This window comes from Sebastes fasciatus, chromosome 20 (assembly GCF_043250625.1).
Source record: "Sebastes fasciatus isolate fSebFas1 chromosome 20, fSebFas1.pri, whole genome shotgun sequence".
Taxonomy (NCBI): domain Eukaryota; kingdom Metazoa; phylum Chordata; class Actinopteri; order Perciformes; family Sebastidae; genus Sebastes; species Sebastes fasciatus.
In genome coordinates this window covers 24,819,407-24,844,600 of record NC_133814.1, presented here as the reverse complement: position 1 = coordinate 24,844,600, position 25,194 = coordinate 24,819,407, and the positions used below count along the sequence as shown (strand labels likewise).

At 39.9% G+C, this 25,194-nt stretch overlaps 1 protein-coding gene across 1 annotated transcript; it reads left to right on the top strand.

The window, feature by feature from the left end:
• Positions 1–701: 701 nt before the first annotated feature.
• On the top strand, positions 702–22,796 carry LOC141758038 (inhibitor of nuclear factor kappa-B kinase subunit alpha-like). Its single transcript, XM_074619086.1, has 22 exons — positions 702–843; positions 1,323–1,441; positions 2,895–2,989; positions 3,200–3,317; positions 4,797–4,866; positions 4,963–5,051; positions 5,139–5,228; positions 5,399–5,523; positions 6,594–6,701; positions 6,924–7,059; positions 7,940–8,134; positions 8,503–8,605; positions 8,834–8,957; positions 10,683–10,834; positions 10,949–11,010; positions 11,119–11,228; positions 12,872–12,921; positions 13,077–13,182; positions 13,388–13,535; positions 15,555–15,691; positions 18,082–18,181; positions 19,418–22,796. Exons 2-22 carry the CDS (start codon positions 1,337–1,339, stop codon positions 19,481–19,483), a joined length of 2,289 nt encoding a protein of 762 aa, XP_074475187.1. The 5' UTR covers positions 702–843; positions 1,323–1,336; the 3' UTR covers positions 19,484–22,796.
• Positions 22,797–25,194: the final 2,398 nt, after the last annotated feature.

The following is a 25,194-nucleotide window of genomic DNA, read 5'->3' as shown; positions in this document are numbered from 1 at the left end:
TAAATAAATTGTGTTTAATAAAATACAAATTATTAATAAATAATAAATTAATAAATCAGTATGTAAGAGAGTAGAGCATGGTGATATACGTAAGTATATGATGGTCATCTCCATGCTCTATTATGTCTCATAAATTGTTTCAGCAATTTTTAGGTTGACACCATTTGTTACACAGATTTGGTGCTAAATTCAATCTTTTTTTTTTACCAATCAAGAATTGATAAAAAATGATCAATAATCCCTGCAAAATACCACATTAAGACATCATATATATATATATATATATACAGTACATATTCCACAATACAGCATAAAATGGAAATAATCAAGTAAAGTACGAGTACCTATAAATTGTACAGTACTTGGATAGATGTATTTTTATTGTTTACATAATACATCATAATATATTAGCTGATTTAAGTTTTGTATTAATAATCTGAATCCGCAAATGAGGCTAACTAAAGTAATCAGTAGTGGAGTAAAAAGTACAATATTCCCTCTGAATAGTAGTGGAGTAGATATATAAAGCAGCAGAGAATGGAAATACTCAAGTAAAGTACAAAATGTAATAGTACTTGTGTGGTAAATGTACTTGTATTATTTACAGTAATGTGATGGTCGTTAATGTAAACAGTTTGAGTGGTGGTTTTAACGCAGCAGGTGTTTGTGTCCCTGAACGGACCTCGTCTCATTTTCAAGAAACACACATCCGGGGATTCTGGTGACGTCACGCAGGCAGGAAAGTACACAGTCCTCTCAGAGCTGCTGCAACGACCACGAAAACAACCGAAAACACCCGAAAACACCAGAATACGGCTCATGACACCCTCATAGAAACACCAAGTAAGTCTCAACACTCGCTCTAGCAACAGAAACATCAGTTTAAACGTCACTAAACGGCCGGAGAAGCCTTCATTTCCCTAATGCTAGAGAGCTGCTGGGCGCCGTCTATTACCTGGAATACACAGGGGCTGCCATTAGCTAGCTGTTGATGTAGCCAACATAAATGTAATAAACTGTTTGTTTTGTGTGTTTTTTATACTTGTTATCTTTACTTTAACGCGACACTTGTGTTTATATCACCACAAAACGTCAATTCGACGTCGTTATTGCGTAAACATCGATGTAATGTGACATTAGCTTGGCAGGTGTTCCAGGATGTAGCCATGTCCCTGAGTGTTATTTAGCTGCCAGGTAGGAATTAAAACATCGCCATCAGTTTGTGGTAAAACATGCCTTTTCTAAATAAATAAATAAATAAAATGAAGCATAAGTTATGTATTATGTATATATAAATGTTATTTCTTCACTTTTTTGTGCAGCTTTGTGTGACAACATGGAGAAACCTCCATTCAGACAGAACCAGAGCTGTGGAGACTGGGAGCTGAGAGAGAGGCTGGGGATGGGCGGGTTTGCTCATGTTTACCTGTACCAGCATCATGTGAGTTTAGAGCCATATCAAGCTGACACTGCACACATGATGATACTAAACACCAACACCTTGCAAAACAACCAGCATCACTACTAACACCCTCTCCATGATGAGCTAGTCGAGATGAGGAGCACCTTCAGCCACAGACTCATCCCCCCTCGGCACAACACAAAGTGCCTGGGTCAGTCCTTCATGCTGGCTCCACAACCAAGACCTGACCCCCATATGAGACCTATGAGGACTTTAAGAACTTTAAACACGTACTATCTGCAACCATCTTGGATAGGGATGTCACGGTACCAGAAATCTAGTTGTCGATACCAATACCAGTGAAGTTCCACGATTCTCGATACCAAACTCAATAACACTGTAAAAACAAAACAATAAATCCCATGTAATGTGTACATGTGTCTATAAATATCCTCAGATTGCAAGCAGTAGTTTAAATTCACTGACATGGTGACATTTCTCTGGGTACAGGCTACCAGAGGTGGGATCAAGTCATTGTTTTGCAAGTCACAAGTAAGTCTCAAGTCCCAACTCAGGTCTCGAGTCCTAAACAGGCCATATGCGCTCTTCATCAAATGTAACGTAATTTTAACAGCAGAGTAACTGGATCCAACTGATGCTCAGTGACATAACGTTAGTTCTTCTTCATGGTTTTCTCCTGAAACTTGATTGGATGCTGTTGGATTGGTTCAAACAAAGTGGATCTGGGGAGTTAAGTGTAAGATAATCAAATGCAGTTCAGTTTTTCCCCCAGGAGTAAATCATCTTCTTGAACATAAAGGACATCTGCATCTCTGGATCTCGCTGCTGCATGGCGATGTTGTGTGTGTTTGTGTCAAACTCTGATAGAGAGCAGAAGATAGAAGCAGCCGCATTTGGCTCTTGGCGGGTGTTAATTTCGGACCCTGCAGGCATCGTACGGTACTGTAGAAAAAGAATACCGTCACGTTTTTAGAATTTTGTCATCGACTTGGTACCGAAGTATCGGTTCTTGTAACATCCCTACAATAGACCCATTTTTGTATTTTTCAGGGGGGTCCAGGTGGTGTTTAGGGGGAGATAGCAGGTCAGCAGTAGATGTCACATAGAAGTTGTGTACGTCATCTGAAAGCTGAAAACCTGAAGATTAATTTGAGATGCAGCTCAGCACTGTGTGTCAAGTTGTTATAGATATGACATGGTTGGTACTAATGGATTTGTAGTACTAGTTTCATATGATATCTGTAACTTTACTCTAGCTCTAAAACTGAACCTGCTACAGGCTTTGAAAGAAGGTAAAGTCGGTCGGGGTCGCCTGTGATCCCACAGGTCTCAGAGGGTTAATAAAGTAGTCTATTTGTTGTGACATTTCATGAAGACCTATGGGGAATAGCTACACACAAACTGCTATTTTTGGGTACGCTTTTATGCACCGATGAAATAATAATAGAATTTCTGTTTGTCTGTTTTGTAGGATACAAATGAAAAACTAGCTGTGAAAATGTGCCGTCTGGAGCTCACACCAAGGAATAAGGACAGATGGAGCAGAGAAATCCAAATCATGAAAAAGTTTGTCTTAATTTTATATAATTTTCTCCTACGAGGAACAGTTCATTAGCACAATAATTGTCACGTCCTGGTATCATAATAACAATACTTATTCACAGTTATTATAATTATCTAAAGGAACCTGCAGATATTCAGTGGATGACTGTGCACAATACGTCTGGGCATCATTAAATAGTAATGTAGTACTAACTCCTCCTCCGTCTCACTCAGGTTGAATCACATCAACGTCGTGACAGCCCGAGAGGTCCCGCAGGAAATGTCGCACATAGCCTTAAATGATCTTCCACTGTTGGCCATGGAGTACTGCTCCAGGGGAGACCTGAGGAAGGTAAGGGACTCCTGGAAAGGAAGCGCAGAATCCATCCACATTAAGCCAGCTGCATTTGACAATGCATTTTCCCCCTCTTTTTGGCTTTCCATTCACACTAATGCATAGTTCACACTACCAGGTTTTTCCTGCATAGAGAATTACGAGGCCGCCGCTTCCGTCAAATTTCGTCCCGCCTCCAGCTATCGACAAAATTCTGATGGGTGTCTTCATGGAAAACACTATATTTTAACAAGCGTTGCACTCGATGGATTTCTGTCATTTGTAACTGCAATTGCAGCGTTACGCCAAAGTGGTGGCGTTGTATCGTAAACAAGCACAGTGAACCGGGAAAGACGCTGCCAAAACCGCCAAAGAGGAAGAAAAGAGCCGTCTGCTTTCAGCTGAATTTATATTTATTATTAAATCTGAATCTGAATGTGCACATAGCCAGTAGGCTAACTAATATTGTCAAATAAATGTATTAAAGTTAAAAGTACAGTATTTCCCTCTGAGATGTAGCGCAGTGGAGTAGAAGTGGGCTAAAAAGTTACATAAAATGGGAATACTTGAAGTGAAGTATCTCAAAATTGTACTTAAGTACAGCACAACATTGTTTACAAGAGCACAAGATCCGACCAAAAGACTCTTCATAGATCTAACCTCTTAATTTTGCTCTTTAAGTTCACCAGATTGATGCATTTAACTTTAAAATGTACAACATTTTCTTCTGGGGGAGCGTGCCCCCGGAACTCCCTAGAGGGTTTGAGGTCCAAATATTAGTTTAACTGACTTCCCTGACAGTCAACACCAGAGCAGACATGAGTCACACTGTCCGTTTCCGTCACCCATCTCTACTTCCATCACAGTTAGTTTTGTGGTTCACTCATTTTGAGATAAGAATCTGTTGTAAAGTAACCATGCTGTTGTTCCTGCATTGCTCTGTGCGCCATGATGCAGCAAAACTCGACTTTTAGGGGGAGGCTCCAGATAGCATTATACGTTTCAATCAAATTTAATGCTTGTTTAGTTGTCTGTCAACAGAGACAGAAAAATATGTAAATTAGAACGACTAAATTGTGAGTTTGTCTGTATTAAAACAAAGAACAAGAGAGCATGAGGAGACGGAATAGAAGTTTAATCAGCAGAGTAACAAGGCTATGTCTGTCTCCTTTCCAGATGTTGGCTGTGATGCACAGTTTTGTAGTTTACCTGCAGAAAAATGAAGGAGAAGAAGAGATGTAAATTGTTTCTTAATGTTTAGGGCGTTTCAGTGTGGACATACTTAGTTTAGCTGTAGTCTTAAATACTCATCACAGTGCAGATGTGCAAAGGTTAAGATATGATATTCCTTTATTAGTCCCGCAGTGGGGAAATTTGCAAATTGTTAAAGTTGCATCACATACTGTACTGTATGTCATACAAGATACACACTCATAGCATGTTGTATGAGGCTGATTTACTGCAGATGTGATAGAATTACCTTTGTGTGAGTTACAGATGCTGAGCAAACCTGAAAACTGCTGCGGATTGAAAGAGAGTGAAGTGCTTTCATTACTCAATGATGTTGGTATGTCCCATGTTTCTCTATGAGCAGCTTGTTCATTCAGACGTGTCTTTTTATAGAGCCTCATCAATCAGTTAAACCATTTGTTCTCTGCTCCAGGATCTGGTATCCAGTATCTGCACGAAAACAAGATCATACACAGAGACCTTAAACCTGAAAACATAGTGCTGCAAGAAATCAACGGAAAGGTAAACTGACACTTTATGGTTTTGTTCTGTTTGACTTTACATCTGTTAAAGAAACATGTCTTACATGTACCTATTCTTCTTCTGCAGCTGGTTCACAAAATCATTGACTTGGGCTATGCTAAAGACCTGGACCAAGGCAGTCTGTGTACCTCCTTCGTTGGCACGCTTCAGTACCTGGTAAGCAAACAAGTAATTATTTCTTAAACCTCAGATGCACCTAGCTTTATGTTATCTACTGAACGACTCTTTCTTCCTGCCTTCACAAATGTAGTAATGCTAGATAGCATAGTTGTCGATATCAATCAAATGCATCATGTTGAATTGCATCACTTTTTTTTCCTCTGCAGGCTCCTGAACTGTTTGAGAATAAGCCATACACTGTTACTGTGGACTACTGGAGCTTTGGTACCATGGTGTTTGAATGCAGTTGTGGTTTCCGTCCGTTCCTGCACAACCTTCAACCTGTGCAGTGGTGAGTTGACCCGATAAGCAAAACGTTATGACATGTACATTTTGTGCAGGAGTGATTTATTTTTACGAGATAGATAAAAGCATATCTGAGACTTTAGTTGTCTCCTAAATCAAAAGAAAAGTCACCTTGATTCACTTCGCCAGTCTGCAGCAGAGGTTGAGTGAAAGGGAAGGCCTAAGGCAGAGATACTGAGTGACGTGCTAGAGACAGGTGCATGCTGGTGTTCTGAAAACAACCGAACGCTTGTTGTTGTAGTTTGGTCTGCTGATTTGGCCGTTCACCAACACAGTCAGCAGTTGCAGCAGCAGCAGAGGGTGTGAAACACAACCCATGGAGGCAATTTAATTACTCTAAAACCCTTAGTGCCCGATTCCACGATTTGTGCCAAAATTTAACCCCTTCTTTGAGTCCAAACTCAATCAAATCAGAACACAAAATACAGACAGAGAATAATAAGCCATTAATGTTTTTGTTTTGGTGTGTTGCACTATCAATAATTTTTAATATGATAGGTGGATCCGTTATAAAGCAGTAGAGTAAGAGTATATTCATTCCCACACCTGTAGGATTTCTTCCATTAAGTCAAATAACATTGTTTAGGTATATTGGATACAAAAGCAACACACTGAACACGCAGAATAAGCAGGATAGGCTAGCAGGTGGAGCCAAATCACAGAAAGTACAAAAACACCTGTCAACTTATCAGAGCAACTTCCTGGCTGGCTTAGCAAACAGAAAGTAAAGCAAAACCCTTTGCTTATCTCTTTAAACAAACACGTGTGAACACACACGTGAGGCAGCCACTCTTATACCTGGTTTGTTAGATGATTCCTGCATGAGAAATGCTGTGCTGTGTTTATTTAAAATCTAAAACCCAATCAAAGGAAGTTCCTCATTTGAAGACAGCATCTTCCATGACTAACAAGTCCATTTTAAAGTTTAACCAAATTGGAAATGTTTAATTGTCCATCAAACTTTGACTATGCTTTTGTGCTTTGTATAGAAAATAAATGAAAAACATTTTAAGATGTAAAACTATCCATCATCATCTTGTCTCTTGTCATCCACAGGGCCAGCAAAGTGAGGAATAAAGGTCCAAAAGACATCATGGCTGTCGAGGAACTGAACGGAGAAGTCAGATTCTCCACGCACCTCCCTTACCCTAACAATCTCAGCAGGTTAGGACCCGGTGACTGCTAAAAATATATCGCTTCAAACACTATTCATACGGGGTGTTGCACTGTTTTCCTCTGCACTGGGAGTGAAAGTTTGTTGTCCTTTAGTCACTCAAATGAAAGGGAAAATAGACCCGAGTCGCCTGGCTGTGTGTTCCAAGTATTTGGACACTGTTTGGTGCCGGTTTCTCTCCTTGAACACATATTTTAATTGCTGTTATTTAGGACGCTGTCGGAGCCACTGGAAGGTCTGCTGCAGCTTATGTTAAAGTGGGACCCCGGTTATAGAGGAGGCAAAGTCAGCTCCGACACCAAGAGACCCATGTGCTTTGACGCGCTGGAGCAGATACTGAGCATGAAGGTGAGTTTTATCTTAAGATGCAGCCTTTCATCGGTGCTTTACAGCTAGTTGTATCTGGGTCTACCAGCATTTATATATTTCTATTGTAAATGATAGCCTTCATTTATAAAATGTTGATGATTATTCTTTGTTGTTGTTTTTTTTTATTTCATTTATCCCAAGGCTGATACGATAATTGAGTTTCTATACCGATATCAAAACAATGTTTTGTGTTCTCAAATGTTGTCTAAACACAAGCAGCCATACAAGAACTTTATCGTTAATAAAATAGTGTAAAACTGACATCATTTTGAATAAGGTCACTATCTGATCAAGATTAGGAATCTAACCAAACATTTAATGCCAGCTTGTCTGTACATGTGGAGGAGGTCATGTTGTATTTTGAAAAGAAGAATGCATAGAATAAAATATTAGGGCTGTACTAAAAGTAATTTCTTTACATTCAAAGCTTCTATTGAAGTTATTGAATGAAGCTTTGATAATGTTGTTTTTGAAAGGCTAAACGCCAACAAAATATTGATTGAAGCAGATTATTATGTTATGTTATGTTGTGAATTTTGGAAATTATTAATAACTGGAGTTATTGGAAATGTTTGGATCACTCGAGTCAGAAACAATCCTACGCAGCCACCACTGGAATCAAATACTACAAATAGTATAATACTAATATATTAGTGTAGCCTGATCTTCATCTGCAACTGTGCAGAAATACCGAATTTAAACAGAATGGAGTTTAAAAGAAATCCTTTTAAACGGTCCATCGTGAGTCGAAGTGCTGAATCCTAGTGGAGTTCTCTTTTAGTGACCTTGAGTATACCAAACATTTCAGTAAACAATGGATTACCGAACAGTGAATCACTCGTACTTTGTGTCTCTGCAGGTCGTCCACATCCTGAACATGACCACAGCTCGGGTCCACTCGTTCGAGCTGACTGTGGAGGAAAGTCTCCACAGTCTGCAGAAGCGCATCGAGGCTGAGACCAAGATCGAGGTGGTGAACCAGGAGCTGCTGCAGGAGACGGGAGTGTCACTGGATCCCAGGAAGCCCGCTGCGCAGTGTGTCCTCGATGGAGTGGTAAGTTGACTCTCGTGCAGCTTAGATTTTGTTTTAAATCACTGCTAAGCCACAGGCCTTTGTTTTATTTAGTCTCTTTCTTCATGTCCTATCATTTCTCTACTGCTAATAAAGCAAAAACAAAGCAATTTCGTGTTAGTATCTCCCATTGGAACCTTTACAAAGACAGGAATATGCATGTAAAAGTCTTGTCTCAGTGCTGAAAAGCAAACATGATGCAGAAAAAGCTGCGTCTGCAGGTATCGTGGTTCCCACACACTTGCTGTATGTGCGCTCAGGGACTTTGAATCAATCAATAATGCTGTTTTAAGCGACAGGAAAGGTGTTTGCTGCCTGTATAAGTGGTGATTTTCTTCTCTCCTGTGTAGAGAGGGTGGGATAGCTACATCGTCTACTTGTTTGACAAGAGCATCACCAAGTACTCTGGTCCCCTCAGTGCCAGACAACTGCCCGATAAAGTCAACACTATAGGTGAGTCTATTTTAAGGTTTGTTTGCAGCAGGTTGCACATTTCCTGTTTCCTTCTTAGCTTGTTGTCAGGTATAAAACTATTCTATAACGGACGATATCTTTTTTTTTTACCCTGATGAACACCATCTCTAGTCAACTTTATCCACTAAATGGCAGTATTGTGTTCTCCAGTCTTGTTTTAACACCACACAGTGCGACTCTCATAGGTCTTGTTTTAACTCTTTGCAGTGCAAGAAGCCAAGACGCAGCTGCCCCTGGTGGGGTTGAAGAAGGTTTGGGGTGAAGCAGTGAGCTACATCTGTGGGCTGAAGGATGACTACAGCAGGCTTTTCCAAGGACAGAGGGCTGCTATGTGAGTCACATGACAGACTTCTGTAATTTGTTATAATTTTTTACCACAAAAACATAAATATTCAATTTACGAAAGAATCAAGAAATCAGCATTTTGTATTTTCTCAACACAAAATATCTGAGTACCCCTCCGCTCACTCCTCCCTTTCCAAGACTGCGGTAACATGAGCTGCTGAGTGCAAAACCGTGGTAATGGCGTTCACTTCGCTCAGAGGCCATACTTAGCATAATAACCCTACTTTAGGAGCAACGGAAGTCAGACGGCGGCTGGCTGTACCACGGTTTTGCAATCTGCAGCTCACGTTAACGCAGTTTCACAAACGTGTTGGAGAACTACAGTGGCTTTCAGGTAATGTAAAAACGTGAAAGTCTCTCTCTAGAGTCAGTGTTTGGTTTTCCGTCCTGGGCTACTGTAGAAACATGGCGGTGTAATGTGGCGGACTCAGTGAAGAGGACCTGCTCCCTATGTAGATATAAACAATGGAATGGACTATCCTGGCCTGGGGAAAGCGTTCTAGTTTTTAATGTTCATGTCCCCTCACACTGTGGTCCTTATCAGTGCTAAGTCCTGTTAGCTTGGGGAGGGTGTTGACAGCTCACCAGCTGCTTCAGGTGCTCCCAACATAACTTCACACCTGCAGGGAATTCAGCTTGACGGGGAAACCAGCCATTAGAGTAGGGCTAAAAATGTTCTAATCGGTTTGATGTTAAGCCAAACTCCAAACCGGTGTACCAAATGTTACCACTAGATGTCACACTTGACTCAGCAGCCGCTCCACCAGAACTCGGTGGAGCAGCTCGTCACTAAAATGAGAATAGCTGGTCCACCTTAGCAGCCCACCTTAAGTGAGCCTGGGCTGAAGTTGTCGCTAACTTTGGGTTCAACTTTTAACTCTTAACCTTTCGCTAACTCCTTCACTTTAATCAGCAGGTGACAAGGAAGACACGGGAATTTAGCTAGGGTCTTGAGGAGTTGCAGCATTTATCCACCGACAAATAAACTGTACACACACACTGCACTGCTACGTTCACAGTTATAAGGTTACTGTAATACTTCACACTCACCGCCAGTGACTCGCCCGCTCCTTCTCTCTCAACCACACACTCCCTATTATTACGGGCCGCCGAGCTGGCAGAAACCCGTCTTGGCTCGTCACCCAAAAAAACATTATCTCCTTCATGTTGCCGGTGTATTCAACACGAATAGTTTGCTGTCGATATGTGTTTCCCCATACCTAAACCTGAACTAACCCCTATCCTTAACCCTACCTACCAAGGGGGGGCGCTATCATTTTAACAGGAGGGGACACACTATTCGACAGGGGAACACACTTCTACATAACACCGGCCTCGGCTCGGCAGTAAATTGCACACTGCCTGTCAGACACTAGCGGCTCCGTTAGTCCGTTTATAAACAAACATAATATTATGTTAATCACGTTGTCATGTGGCTTATTGCTAATGCAATAAAAGCTAGATTTAGTGCCGTGACGCTGTCGGCACGCGTTGCTGATGTCGGCTACTTTTTTAATTTGCCAGAATGTGTCATAACGACAAATAGCGGTTCAGCTGGTTGGCATAAAATCAAACGACCGGACCAGAAATCAACCCAGCTCTGCCAGCCACATCAGAAGGATTGTGCCTAGGGAATTGGACCGGAGCCTCTGCTATAATGGTGCTTTTTTTCTCTAACTCTTGATTGTCTCCTTCCTTCCTCCCCCTCCAGGTTGAGCCTCCTGCGCTACAACACCAACCTGACTAGGTGTAAGAACAGCATGTTTGGCTTCTCTCAGCAGCTGAAGGCCAAGCTGGACTTCTTCAAGAGCAGCATCCAGTACGACCTGGAAAAATACAGCGATCAGATGCACTATGGCATATGTGAGTGTTTGATTTGATTCTTGACCCTCTAATGGAAAACATTTACAGATTGGAATATTTTAATAGCACTGAGCGAAATGTTTGTTTTGATGAGCTGTGTGTGTTTGTTTAAAGCCTCTGAAAAGATGCTGAAAGCCTGGCAGGAGAACGAAGAGCGAGCTGCTGCTTTTGCTCAGGTAATGCATGTTTTCAAAAACATTTAAAACATTTAAAAAAAAAAAACCATTTAAAAGGCCTGTAATGTTTCATCCTCATGGTGGCATGATCCCTTGTTTGTCCTGCAGGTGGCAGAGGTGAGCCACCTGGATGACGAGATCATGGCGCTGCACTCGGAGATAGTGGAGCTTCAGAGGAGCCCGTACGCCCGACGCCAAGGAGACAAGATGGAGCAGCTGTGAGTGTTAATGTGGTCTGATCTGAGGAGACGCCACACTACATTATGTCATCTACATATTTATCAACGATAGTCTTCCTCCCATGTTTTATTTAATTTTTAAAGACGTAGCCAAAGCCTAAAGGTTTCTTCTTGTGATGGTTTGTAAACATAATTGATTATGATCTTTTAGCCATCTAACTTTTTATCAAGCACCATAATCAGGTCAAACTAGCCCCTTTTACACAAGAAATGTTCACAGTATTCCTGCACAGCATTGATCACTTGTACTCCCTTCACTTTATTAATCCATGTTTACCCAAAGACTATATTTATTATGATAAGGAAACATTGTTAGTTCAATAACTCCAACGACAACTGTGCATATTCTGACTTTACTCAAACTTCTGCTCGACATCAACGACAGAGGCTACAGCTAGCACATCCACAAAACAACAAAATGCCTCAACATTTGTTGTGAAATAAACAAAGTATTGAAATTTGATATAGACATACTTTAGGCAAGTATCTAACAGTACAACAATAGTACAACAAATGAATAACCAAAGTCAGGATTTTTTAAAAATTAGGAAAAACGCCAACATTGTGTTTTTTTAAATGTTTTCCATAGGAATCTTTTTTTCACTCTACATACGTGTGCATGTCTTTAATATTCAACTTGTTATGAGTTCATAGATACCAAATACTTGATTGTGCTCCTGGTTGTTTCTGAGATACAGCCATTTGTTGTCATACTATATCTAGCCTTTGGGCACATGGGACTACTGCTATTTCCTAAAATATAATGTGAGTCTATTGCAAAAACAGTAGTAACATCATGTGTCCAAATACTAAGAAAAACTCACTTTTCAGCTGAACTTTTTGACATCTGTGGCTTCTAGACGCCGACAGTAACGTTAACATTGCCGTTGATTAGCAGCGGTGTTCTCACGTCTCAACCGCTTGAACGCCAAGCATATCGTGTACACGACTTCACATGTTGTAAACACGAGCTCATGAGTTTCATTTGAAGGCACCAAGAGTCACTTTAATGGCCCATTGACTGCGACGATTAATGTCTTTTGTTCCCTCAAGACTTGGTTGTACAGCTCTGGATCGTCGGTTACATGATGTCGGGTTGCGTTTCTCCAAAAAGTTTATTCTGTTTCTACTTTTTTGCTGCAGGCCGCTGCATTTTTTTTTAGCAGCCTAAATGCACAACCCCCCTTCAAAATGAATGGGAGGACCGGCGTGTTCGCTGCACCGCCGGATCTTTTGTGAATGCATTCCTAAACACCCACATTTAGCTTTATGGGAGTTGAATACAAATACGAAATAGTGTTGATGCTCATCCCACAGGACTTCATGGAAAATTTACACACATCACTCTACTTTCTCAAATTCTGGGAATTTACAAAAGGAAAAACGCTCCTCTGTGCTGCTGTAGAAGCAGTGAATGGTGTCTCTTCAACGGGGCAAACAGACGAGACAGGAAGGATGTTCGACGGCATTTTAAACATGCCGCATGATACAATAAATCTGCTGTTTAAAAGACCACATAGTAAACTGTTAGCTCTCAGTTCTATGTGTTATTTGGGCCTCTGGCACAGCTTCAGAAGTCAGTTGTGTAAACATTTAAATGTGACTAATTCATTTTATTGCAGAGAAGAAAAGGCGATTGAGCTCTACAAGCAAATGAAGATGAAATGCAAAAGTAAGAAATGTCTAAATAAAATTTATTTGCATTGAAAATGTTATGATATCAATTTAATGGCTTGTTTTCCTCAAATAGCAAAATAGAAATCGAATGAATCCATTTGTCACAGTTAAAATGTGTGTTCAGTAGTTAATGTGATGCTTGTCTCTCAGTACCTGAGCCAGATGTGAGCAGTGACAGCTCTGAGATGGTGAAGGCCATCATTCAGACCGTCCAGAACCAAGACAAGGTCCTCAAAGACCTGTACACCCACCTCAGGTAAGAGTCCAACACTCCTCAGAGACAGTCAGTGGTTTATTCAGACCTGTGAGAATAAAATTCACTTTAAACATCTCTATGATTTCAACAACTTTTTGTTGGTATGCTATTATTAATGTATTCTCCAATCTGAAAACACCACCCGAAGAGCCACAATACTAATACTGTATGTTAACGTCTGCCCTGTCTTGACTCCTCCTAACAGTAAGATCCTGATCAGCAAACAGAAGATCATTGACTTGTTTCCACGAATTGAGAAAACCCTGGAGAGCATCAAGGATGCCGACAACACAGTGATGCAGATGCAGATCAAGAGGCAAAGAGAGTTCTGGCATTTACTGAAGATCGCCTGTGTAAGTGTCTCTGCCTTCTTTATTTTATCTAGTATAGACGTAAAACGATGTGTGGTGTATCAACTAGGGCTACCGCAATATTTCTAAGTCAACGGCAGGAAATGGCAAGCAACTGCCACACCCGTTGTAGTCACGATATTTATGCCTCTGCGCCGGCGACAGCCTTGGCCGGATGTGCATAATGTTTTCGTGTTGTCCGTACGCCCATTCTCATAAACGCGATCTCTCAGAAACGCCCTGACTGAATTTCTTCACATCCACTTGGACTCATGGATGAGCTGATTAGATTTTATTCTGCGTTTATTCTTGAGCGCTGCATGTTTGGCGTTTTTTTTCTCTGGTCGTCGTTGTTAAAAAATATTCAACTTTGGGTAAAACGCTGCGCTCGTCACTAGGGCTGTGCGATTAATGTCAAAATGATAATCACAATTATTTTGATCAATTTTGAGATCACGATTATTTATCACATTGATTTTAGGGACAAAATATTTTTATTGCACTTAAATATTAAAAATCAACAGAGAACTGCTTTTACTTCCATATCGTGCCACATTCCTGCTAATTAACAGATCTTTGAATCAAAATAAGACTTTCAGGTGAAGAAGTTTCTTCTTCACCTGAATTCAGTGCATTTTTGCTTTGACTGTAAAATATACAGTATATTACTCTTCTACTACGGACTGCAGCCGCAACATTCAGTAACGTTTTCCACAGGATGCCGCTGTAGGGTGCACACGCAGCAGCATGGAAGCTCGCCAAAAGTGAAGTCAAAACATCTCGATCACCCGCTGGTGGCTGGCTGTCAGCTTAGGAAGCGTGTGATTTGATTATGAGCAGAGCACGCATTTCAAATGTCAATATCACAGTAGTTCATGTTATTTTTTTTTATTGTAGGAAGACAAAATTGTGATCACGATTATTATTCGATGAATTGTGCAGCTTTACTCGTCACTGTCACTTTTTACCAAGCCGTCCAATCACAGTGGAGGAGGGGCGGGACAAATACCACAAAGAACGTCACATATCCTACATGTACACGTGCTGAACAACAACAACAATGGAGGAGAAATGAATACACATAGACCGCCGGGTCTGTCCTCTCTCCCTATTCGTGCTTCAGCCTTCCCTTCATCCAGAGCAAGTACTCTATCTTGCGGCGACATTTTTGCATCCGCTGATATTCCGTATCTTAGCAACCAGATGCAACCAAAGCATCTCTTCTGAAAAAAGCGCTGCGCCTCATTGCCCTTCTGTGTTCTGCATTTAACGATAAACTAATTAGTTTTAAAACTGTGTCATCTCTGTCATTTACAAAGCAACAATATACTTAATAACAGCCTAACAATAATGCATATTTACATAGAACTAAAATCAGGATAAATTAAGTAAAAATGGTGATAATACCGCATATTTGTTGAGTGAATCATTATCACCACAGAGGAAATTCCTTCCCCCGCAGCAGCCCGAGTATCAACGCTAATATACAGAGTAATCTACTGTAATTGAATAAAACCATGTCTCACTGTCCTCGGGCTGCAACTACTGATTATTTTCATTATCGGCTTCTCTGGGGATTATTCTCTTAATAACTGATTCATCTTTTGTCATAAATAATTTTAAAAAATGTCCATCTTAAAGTCCAACATGATGTCTTCACTTTGTTTTGTTTGACCAAAAGTCCAAAACCATGAAAGATTCAGTTTATTATCACATAAGACAGACAGGAAATCTTCACAATTGCGTTTTTGCTTGAATTCAATTATCCAAATAGTTGCTGGTTTATTTTCTGTCAATCAACTAATTGTTTTAGTTCCACAATGTCCATCTTGTGTCTGTCTCTGCAGCTCAGAAGTCAGCTGTTGTACTTCCTGTTTTCTGTTGCCTCCTCAGACTTGGCTTCTCTATATGACCACAAATATGAACAGTGGGAGGATGAGCTGCCTGCATTCCTTTTAGCAGGAGAAAGATGTTTATTGTTGCTGCATGTAACAGTATTATCTCTCTCTCTCTCTCCTCCAGGCTCAAAACTCGACACGAAACTCGATAGCAGCCAGTCCCGAGTCGTCCAACCTGCTGCAGGTTTCTCAGTGGTCACAGTCGGCACAACCTGTCAGCTCCCCGCATCCCCTGACCTCCCTACCTGGGCCAAATGACAGGTAACGGATCCATTCAGATGCCTGTATAGAAAGTATTAACCCCCTTTGACCTTTTTCATGTTTAACTGTGTGAAAACAAATTGATCTAATCTCAGTTTAAACGGAGAACACAGAATAATTGATTGCATAAATGTTCAAGTCAATATTTAGTGGAAGCACCTCCAGGCAGTAAAACCAACCTTTGAGTCTGTGGATATGTTTGTATCAGGCAGCTTTCTACATCTAGAAACTATTTGTTTGGCCTCCGGGGGGCAGCGGAAACGAGCTGTAAACACAACACTGACACTTTATCATCTAAAGTAAGTTAGCAAACAGCTGCCTATTTCCACATTCAACACACACAGAGCAACAATTACTTTCATTTGGATTTGTGTTTTTGAATAAAAGTCCTTTTAGCTCTGTTTTTGGTCTCCACCAACTCGTGAGGGAAATATCTGTCTCTTTAGCTGCTAAATGCTCCACGATGTTCACCAGTTAGGCTCTAACTGGGTCTGTCTCCTGTTTGCTGCTGAGCAGGTAGTGTTCAGTGGGTTTTTACAGCTGCCTCTGTACGCTGATGAGAGCAGTGAGAGTGAACCAAAACTGAAAGAAGTTGCTATAAAACCACAAAGCTCCGTAGAGCTGAAGGGAACTACAGAGTCAGTGATAAATCTCTGTGGGTTCTAGGGCTGTAGGCAAGAATCTGGCGATACAATACGTATCATGATACAGGAGTAACGATTCAATATATTGCGATATATTGTGAAACTGTAAGCAAGGGGATATATTGTGATTTTTTTTACGTCTAATTTTATGAAAACTCATAATATAAAGAACGCACCAGAAACACACAATTTGTTGCCCCAAACTGCATGTGATGATCATAAAGTGGGCATGTCTGTAAAGGGGAGACTCGTGGGTACCCATAGAACCCATTTTCATTCACATATCTAGAGGTCCGAGGTCAAGGGACCCCTTTGAAAATGACCATGACAGTTTTTCCTCGACAAAATTTAGCGTAAGTCATTTAACCTCCTTCATGAGAAGCTAGTATTTTTCAGACTTTTTTTGGACTGTTTTTTTTTTCTTCCTTTTCTTTTTTTTTCTTTTTTCTTTTTTGGGACTTTTTCAGACTTTTTTACGGATATTTGTTCGGACATTTTCAGACAGTTTTCAGGCTTTTTTGGGACTTTTTTGGGGAAATTTTTAAACATTTTTCAGATTTCTTTTTCTTTTTTCTTTTTTTTTTTACGTTGTTCAGACTTCATTTGGACTTTTTTCAGACTTTTTTTAGATATTTTTTGGACATTTTTTCAGACGTTTTCGGACATTTTAAAAAAAAATTTGGACACATTAACATATCTGGAGGTCAGAGGTCAAGGGACCCCTTTGAACATGGCCGTGCCAGTTTTTCCTCGCCAAAATTTAGGGTAACTTTGGAGCATTATTTAACCTCCTTCGCGACAAGTTAGTGTGACATGGTTGATACCGATGGATTCCTCAGGTTTTTCTAGTTTCATGTGAGCCCGCTACAAACTCTGAAAGTTTGAATAGTGGAAGGCCCCGACGGCGGGTATTGATTGTATATGGATATTCTCCTAGTGGGTTCATCACTACAAGCGACATCTTTCACATACAAGCAGTCATGTCATTCTTGTTATAAAGATATTAATTATAGTCGCTTTAAGCTTGAGTGTAACAAACCTTCCAGATACAACAACCACTATTACACACAGATGATCGGTCCTTAGACCCTTTATTTGGATAAGGAAAAAGTACTCAAAAAAATCATTTAACAGGGGAAGAAATGGATAAAACATCTCGGGAAGAGAAACTGAGGAGGGATCCCTCTCCCTGGACAGACAGACAGACATGTGACAGATAGGTCTGTGTACAGAATAAACCAACCTAATCAAATTACAGTGTAGACAATCAGGGTGACACAAATATAGATGACCAATAGAATTGTATTCTTCACATAATGAATGGATCTGGGTGGATGTTGAGCAACTTCCAGGTTTCTCCAGACAATCCACCTCTCGTACTTAAAGTTAGACACATTTTTAGTCTTATTTTTCTGTTGATCAGCGTTAAAGGAAAGTCCTAAATCACATCAATTCAATGTCTGTTTGTTTTGTTGTTAATAAAAAAGCCACAGGGTTGAATGAATACTTTGTTTTATGAATATCATAACTCTTTGGCCGTATTTTACAACCCAAACAAAACAGAACTTTGTTGCTAGTTTGATGTTGAATAATAATGCTGTGTTTGTAGGTCAGTGCGTTTTCTCCCCCCGTGGCTATCTTCTCTTCTGTAGCTGGTAACATACTGAAGCCATTGTACATGTGATGGAGGTCTCATGTGATGAAAACATGGCTGACCGGCGTCTGTCTGTGTGTGTTTTCTTTCAGTGATGCTGCACCTCGTCTGCTGCAGGAGAACCAGAAGTACCTCAGTCAGCTGACCAGCCTGATGCAGGAGGCCGCTGATGAGCAGGCCAAAAGCATAGTGGTGAGTCCTCTTCTTTTATCTCCTAACGTTGTTATTACATTTGCATACTTTTACACAACTGATAGACACAAATGCAGAACACACTCACAGTGTCCATACATATACTTAACTGATAACCTGATGAGATCTGTGCAGATGTCAGATCGATGCATCCCTAAGCGTCCGTCTAAGGTTCTATCAACGTGTTTGGTTCATTGCGAACATTTTTATAAATATGATTTTAAGAGTTTTGAAAAATCTTTGCACATTTTTACAGGATGTTTGAAGTTTTTATTTGTTTAAGCTGATGTCAGATGGATGTTTAAATACACTGAGAGGTGGTTTATATTAGTTATGGAGACAGAGATGATGCAAATTAGCATTAATTATACAGTTAAGATCGCCAGATAGGAAGCAAAAAGTACTTTGTAGAAACAGTTATTAAAGATTGGTGTGGTGATGTGACCGGGCCTCAAAAACACAACTCTATTTTTCTGTTGTTTTTTATTTTTTTCTTGTAAATGTACAAATTTTATCCCGCAAATTCTTGGAATATTATCCCCCTCTTCCGGCACATTACATTTTTTTTTTATATTTAAACTTACAAATGACCCTAAAGCTTTGTATATACTCGCCTGAGGCACCGTGGCGTGAGCTACGAGCATGCACAAAAGCGTTCAGGCATACAAAAGTCAATGAGTGTTACTGGCAAAATGCCATAAACCAAACTCCTCAATGCCGAGGAGGAATTGTGTAATTAACTGTGAACTCATATCTCATATTCATGGACACATTTATCACCTTTATAGAATCCTTGTAAAGAAAGGAGTCAAGTATTAAATGCATTATAATGAAACGAAGGTTGAAAGGTTTCATATCCTGTAAACACTTTGATTCGGGTGACAACATATTTACGATTTAAGATCTGCTGCTTCTGAAGCATTTAAAAACAAATTTGCCGTCTTTCTAATTCATTATTTTACTTTTTAATTTATCTTATTGTGTCAGTCATCATGTCTAAGTACTTTACGAACAGTATGTGTTGATGTCAATTTTGGTTCGTGCGCCCTCTGGGGACACCACGGCGAGCATAAACTCGGCTTAATATGCTGTTGCTTTCAGAAATATACATAGTATTTTCACAGATTGCAGTTCATTCTGGGGAGTTGCTTCCTTCTTATACAGGATTTCTTGTTTTAATTCTGGTTTTATCATCTCAACTTCTCTCTTAACACTTGGTGGTTTTCCTCCTTCAAGGACCAAGACTGGAGCTGGACGAAATACGAGACTTTAACAACCAAATTAAAAAAGAGAAATGCGTAAGCGTTTTGTGTTGCGTCCTTCCATCCATCCCTGCCTGTGCTCCGAGTAACACTAAAGACTGTGAGCTGCTAACACACAAGCAGAGTGGCGTCAGAAAAAAACACACTGTACAGTTGAACACGGACTCGGGGGATATCCTCTTATGTCTCTCCAGACGGAGCTCACACCGTCGGCTCAGTGGCGTCTGTCCGATCCCGTCGTCTCACATGGTGGACCGTAGTTGTTTTTATACGAGAAAAAAACATGAAGCTGTGTCACTCTACTTTGTTTTCCTTTTGCTGCACAATATTCATCACAATTCATAACATATAATGATAAACATTTTAACTGTTATTGCAAAAATTTAGCAAACTGTAGCACCAGATTTGAGGGTTTGAGGTGGATTGATCACACGAGAGAGAGAGAGAGTGTCGGACAGAAACATGGGAACCAGTTAAAGCGTGTGACGAACAAGGAAAACACAGGAAGTGGTCGGGGATGGGGTGGGGGGAGGCGAGGAGGAAGTTACAATCAAGCAAACAGCACTTTGATACTCCATGTATCCTCTCTGCAAAGAGATGTGAGACGTTTCCAGGCTGCCAAAACTGTCGCAGGATTAACAGATTTAACAGTCACTCATAATCAGTTTGATATATTTTACTATACTCAGTCTGGGGGTTTAGATTCTATGTAAATGTTGTTGTTTTTTTTTAATAAAAGTGTTACGTATCATAGGCAGAAGTCTTTTGTCATGATATATATGTGACAGACGTGGCTGGCCATCATGTTTATACAATGTCTATACTGTACATCTGTCTTTTTAAATGTCTGCGAGATTAAGAAAGGGTTTTTGTTTGTCTCATTTATCTGCACATGTTATTTCACTGGATGCTTTGTGCTGCGTTCATGTCATAAATGGTTGAAACGATTATTCAAGTTTACAGATTTAGTGCCGATTTTAAACACATTTAATCACAGTGTTTCCATCCACTACTGTTATGTGAATATTAGGAGATAAACAGCTGGTGGAGATAAATCTCTAGTCATCAAATCACTCAGAAGAAGTCATTAAAAGAGCTCCAGTCAAACCTCAAACGAAAGAAAACATAATGGAACGAGAAGGGCATTCGCAGACCTTTGCCAAGGCCGTAATAATATAATAATAATAATAATAATGTATATATCTAATTTAAAGGGGTTTTCCTCGACCCATGCTACATCCTTCTACCAAGTTTCATGATAATAAGGCCAGGAGTTTTTCAGTAATCCTGCTGAGAAACAGACAAACCGAACCGAAAACATAACCTTCTACGTAACCAAATCTGGTATCTGTGTTTTACTTCACGTATTAATGTGAGGAAGGTCACGTCTCCTCGTCGCTCCACACAGATCTGATGTTTTCAGCTCTTCAGTGGACGTTTAAGTCACGTTCTTCATCTACGTCACGATTCATTCATGAAGTCTTCCTTCATTACACTTTGTCCCACTTGGCTTCTTTCAATACACCAACTTTTCCTCCTCAGCCAAGCAGAAAAACGTTCTCGCAATATTTCACGTTACGTTTTTTAATATCCAGTGTTGTCAGGTTTTTTATGGGCAAATTGAAAATATGTATCTAAAAAACAGTTGGACAGAAACACACTTAATTTCTGATTGAAAGAAAATGAATAAGCATAAATACAGAGAAGGGTACACCGTCTCGCTCGCTCGCTGCTGAAATATTTATTTAATTACAACTAGGGCTGACCGGAATGCTTTGAAGCTTCGATCGTTGCCATGGTAACCAACCTCCAAATCAGTATTTGAATGCTTTGTTTTTTGTTTTTTTATATATATATATAAGTATGAAATAATAATGTATAAAACATTTAAATAAGGAATAATCCCACAACATTATTCATTATTCATATTCAACATTAATTATTATTAGTTATTCTCAGACGGAGATCACTGTTATGTCGTGTTTAGAGGTGTGTTTGGGGACAGCCCTCATTACAACGTTTCAGTCTGTCCGACCTTCATCAGGTATATCATACTGTACATAACATACACACGATGAAGGTCGGACAGGCCCAAATGTCGTTATTAAATATTTCAGCCTGTCACAGTCGGGTGTGATTAATCATAAACACTGAAACATTCTCCAATGTGAGGATTTGCTGCTTCTCTTAAACTGAATATCTTTTGGTTTTGGCTTCAGTCACCTCGGGCTCTAAGAAATTATAAATAACATATGTTTTATGCCATCTGACGAGAAAAAATTAATCAGTTAATCATCAGATTAATCGATAATAGAGTGCTACACCACGGTCACATGAGTGCGTATAAACAACGAGGCTGTGAAGGCAGACGAGTCACCGTGATGACGTTTAGTCGTCTCATTTAGATTTGTTAGCAACCGCCTTTTTAAAGACACATAAAGGCTTCTAAATTCATGAGTGGGATATTTACTGATGTTGTTTTTGTAGAATAAAACGTTAAATCTCTTCAGCGTGTGTTAAACACAGACCTTATTTCAGGCATCTAACTAAAAACCCGTTGGCTTCCAGACGAGGGAACCAGGAAGTGATAAAACGCTAACTCATTTCCGGGTTTTAGGACTCATTCCTGCAGCGCTCTTTAGTCACTCAACTGTCAACTAGAGTGATCTGATGATGTAAACACTCATAGGAAGTCAATGGGACTGCAACTAACCAATTCATTTGTTGGTGATTATTTTAAGTATTTGATAAGTATTATTATTTAGTGTATAAAATGTCAGAAAATAGTGAAAAATACCTATTAATATTTAATGTATCCAGCCAACAGTCTGAAACCTAAAGATATACAACTTACAGCTTTATAAAACAGAGAAATCATCACATCTGAGAACCAGAAAAAAAATCACTGAAACAATCAATCAGTTAACAAAACAGTCGCCGAATAATCAACTAATTCATCTCTAGTCCTAAACAACAGACTCTTTATCTTCATCATCTATCCATCTATATGACATGAACGTGGCCTCGGAGCTCAGTCGGTGTCTTCGACCGGTGAAATCAATGTGACTGATTGGAAGCCAGTCAGTGAGAGTCAACGGTTGAATGTTCTGCAGTAACTTTGGGCCAGAGAGACGTTGGTTAACCCTCCCAGTTGTATTTATGAAGTTGAAGTGCAATGGAAAAAAGATTATTGTTTTTTTTTTTGTATTTAAGTAAATTGATTTTCTTTCCATTTAAGTATTTGTTTCCATCTGATGGTTTCTATTTGTCTCTGAATGTTTAATTTTTTAGAGATGTCCTTGTATAAAGATCAAATGTTTGCCTGGTATTAAAATAAAATGACTTTGGCATGACTCTGCTCTCACTTCTCTGCTTATTCTGAAATGAAACTCGATTGAGACATTCATGTTTCCCCAAACTTTTTACTTTTACATCATCAAGTCAAAAAAATATTATTTTTTTTTGTATTTACGGTTAAAGGAATACATACACATACTTGTAAAATGGACATACAGACATCATCAACAACATATATAAAACAAAAAAATAAATTTAAAAAAAGTACTACCCGTTAGTGCAGTGATAAGTTCATATTCATATACATATTCATATTTATATACATACAACCAACCTCATATATAGATATACACTCACCGGCCACTTTATTAGGCACACCTGTTCAATTGCTCGTTAACACAAATAGCTAATCAGCCAATCACACGGCAGCAACTCAATGCATTTAGGCATCTAGACGTGGTGAAGACGACTTGCTGAAGTTCAAACCGAGCATCAGAATGGGGAAGAAAGGGGATTTAAGTGACTTTGAACGTGGCATGGTTGTTGGTGCCAGACGGGCTGGTCTGAGTATTAAACTGCTGATCTACTGGGATTTTCACGCACAAACATCTCTAGGGTTTACAGAGAATGGTCCCAACAAGAGAACATATCCAGTGAGCGGGGGTTGTGTGGACGGAAATGCCTTGTTGATGTCAGAGGTCAGAGGAGAATGGGCAGAGTGCTTGGAGATGATAGAAAGGCAACAGTAACTCAAATAACCACTCGTTACAACCAAGGTATGCAGAATACCATCTCTGAACGCACAACACGTCCAACCTTGAAGCAGATACAGCAGCAGAAGACCACCCGGTACTAGCACCGGCCACTTTATTAGGTACACCTCGTACCTAATAAAGTGGCCGGTGAGTGTATATTAGTAATTAAAATGAGCTCCACCTTTACCAGCTGCAACATTAAACACATGAATGCATCAATAATTATTATATTATAATAATATAATATAAATGATTCTGAAATGGGTCAATCTGCAGAATGAGTACTTTTACTTTAAGTATATTTTGATGCTAATACTTTAGTACTTTCGCTTAAGTAAGAGTTTGAATAAGTAAAACAGTATATTTACACTTTAGTATTACCACTTTTACTCAAGTAAATAATCTGAAAGATCCACAAATTAAAGCACGAGTTCAGTTTTTTTAAAGGACGTCGTAACAGATGAGGTTAATGTGACCTGCCGTCCACCTCTGTTAAATGATGTAGAAGACACTTTTAGAAAAGTAGTTTCACTTTGTCCTGGTATGAAAAAAAATCAAGATAACCTGACTCAACTATTTAACCAGGATGATTATCTCCAGTATTTACAGTATCTCAGAGTGATTAACCGTGAGTCACACAGATTATCTTCCTTCCTTCCTTCCTTCCTATGACCAGTCCAAGTGTTTATTTCTGGTTCACTTGAGGACTCGCGTTCAGCCTCGCCTGTTTTACAACATGTGGGAATGATTTATCAGAGAGTGTTACAGAGTTTTAGATGCGTCTCCGCTCTCCTACAGCAGAAAGATTCACATCTAATAAGCTGTCGTCAGTGATATTCTGATGTTTGGACTTGTAAGAGGATTATTTATCACAGAGTCTGAGACACAGCTGCAGCCAGAGACCTTGAGACACGGATCGTGAATCACCAAGAGGAGATAAATCCGTCTGTGTTTCTGTTCTGGAACTGGAAACACAGACGGCTGCGTGTTTGACTAAAACGCCCTGATCCCCCTGTTTGAAGACGGATGTCGTCATCGTACATCATCTCCTGCAGAGTGAGTCCAGTAAAGCCGCTGATCTGAGTGAGCAACAAGCGGAGACAAAGCTTCGCTGTAGAACAAACCACATTCATTGTAAACAGTGTTGTTTTATGAGCTGCTTGGCTTGGTGAATCAGAGGAGATCTCAGTGAGGAATCAGACCCCCTCCACCCTTTTCCTCAGGCCTACATTCCTCAGCTCCCTCCTCTCTGACTCAAATACTTTCACCCCGTTTATGGTTAGATTCAATCTGACATTAAATATTTGGGGGGGATTCATGTGATGAAGGATTTTTGCTGGAGAGCGCAACAAAGGTCTCAAGGCTGGACTCAAACCCGAGACGTTGCGGTCATATGTCATCCCCTGTAACCACTCGGCTACCAAGGAGCTCCGTCCTCATTTGTTCTAACTGAGAAAAGCAGAAATTTCCCCAAAACTCTGATGCAGTTTGCCGCAAGTAAAACCTCTTTTAGCAAACTCTGTGGCAACAGTTTATGTTTCAACATGACAACACAACGCCCTCCGTGCACAAAGCCAGCTCCATAAAGAAACAGCTTTCCCAGTTTGGTGTGGAAGAACTTGACTAAGAGCCATGACCAGAATCTGAACCCCATCCAAAACCCACTGAGAGCCAGACCTGATCACCAACATCATGTGTT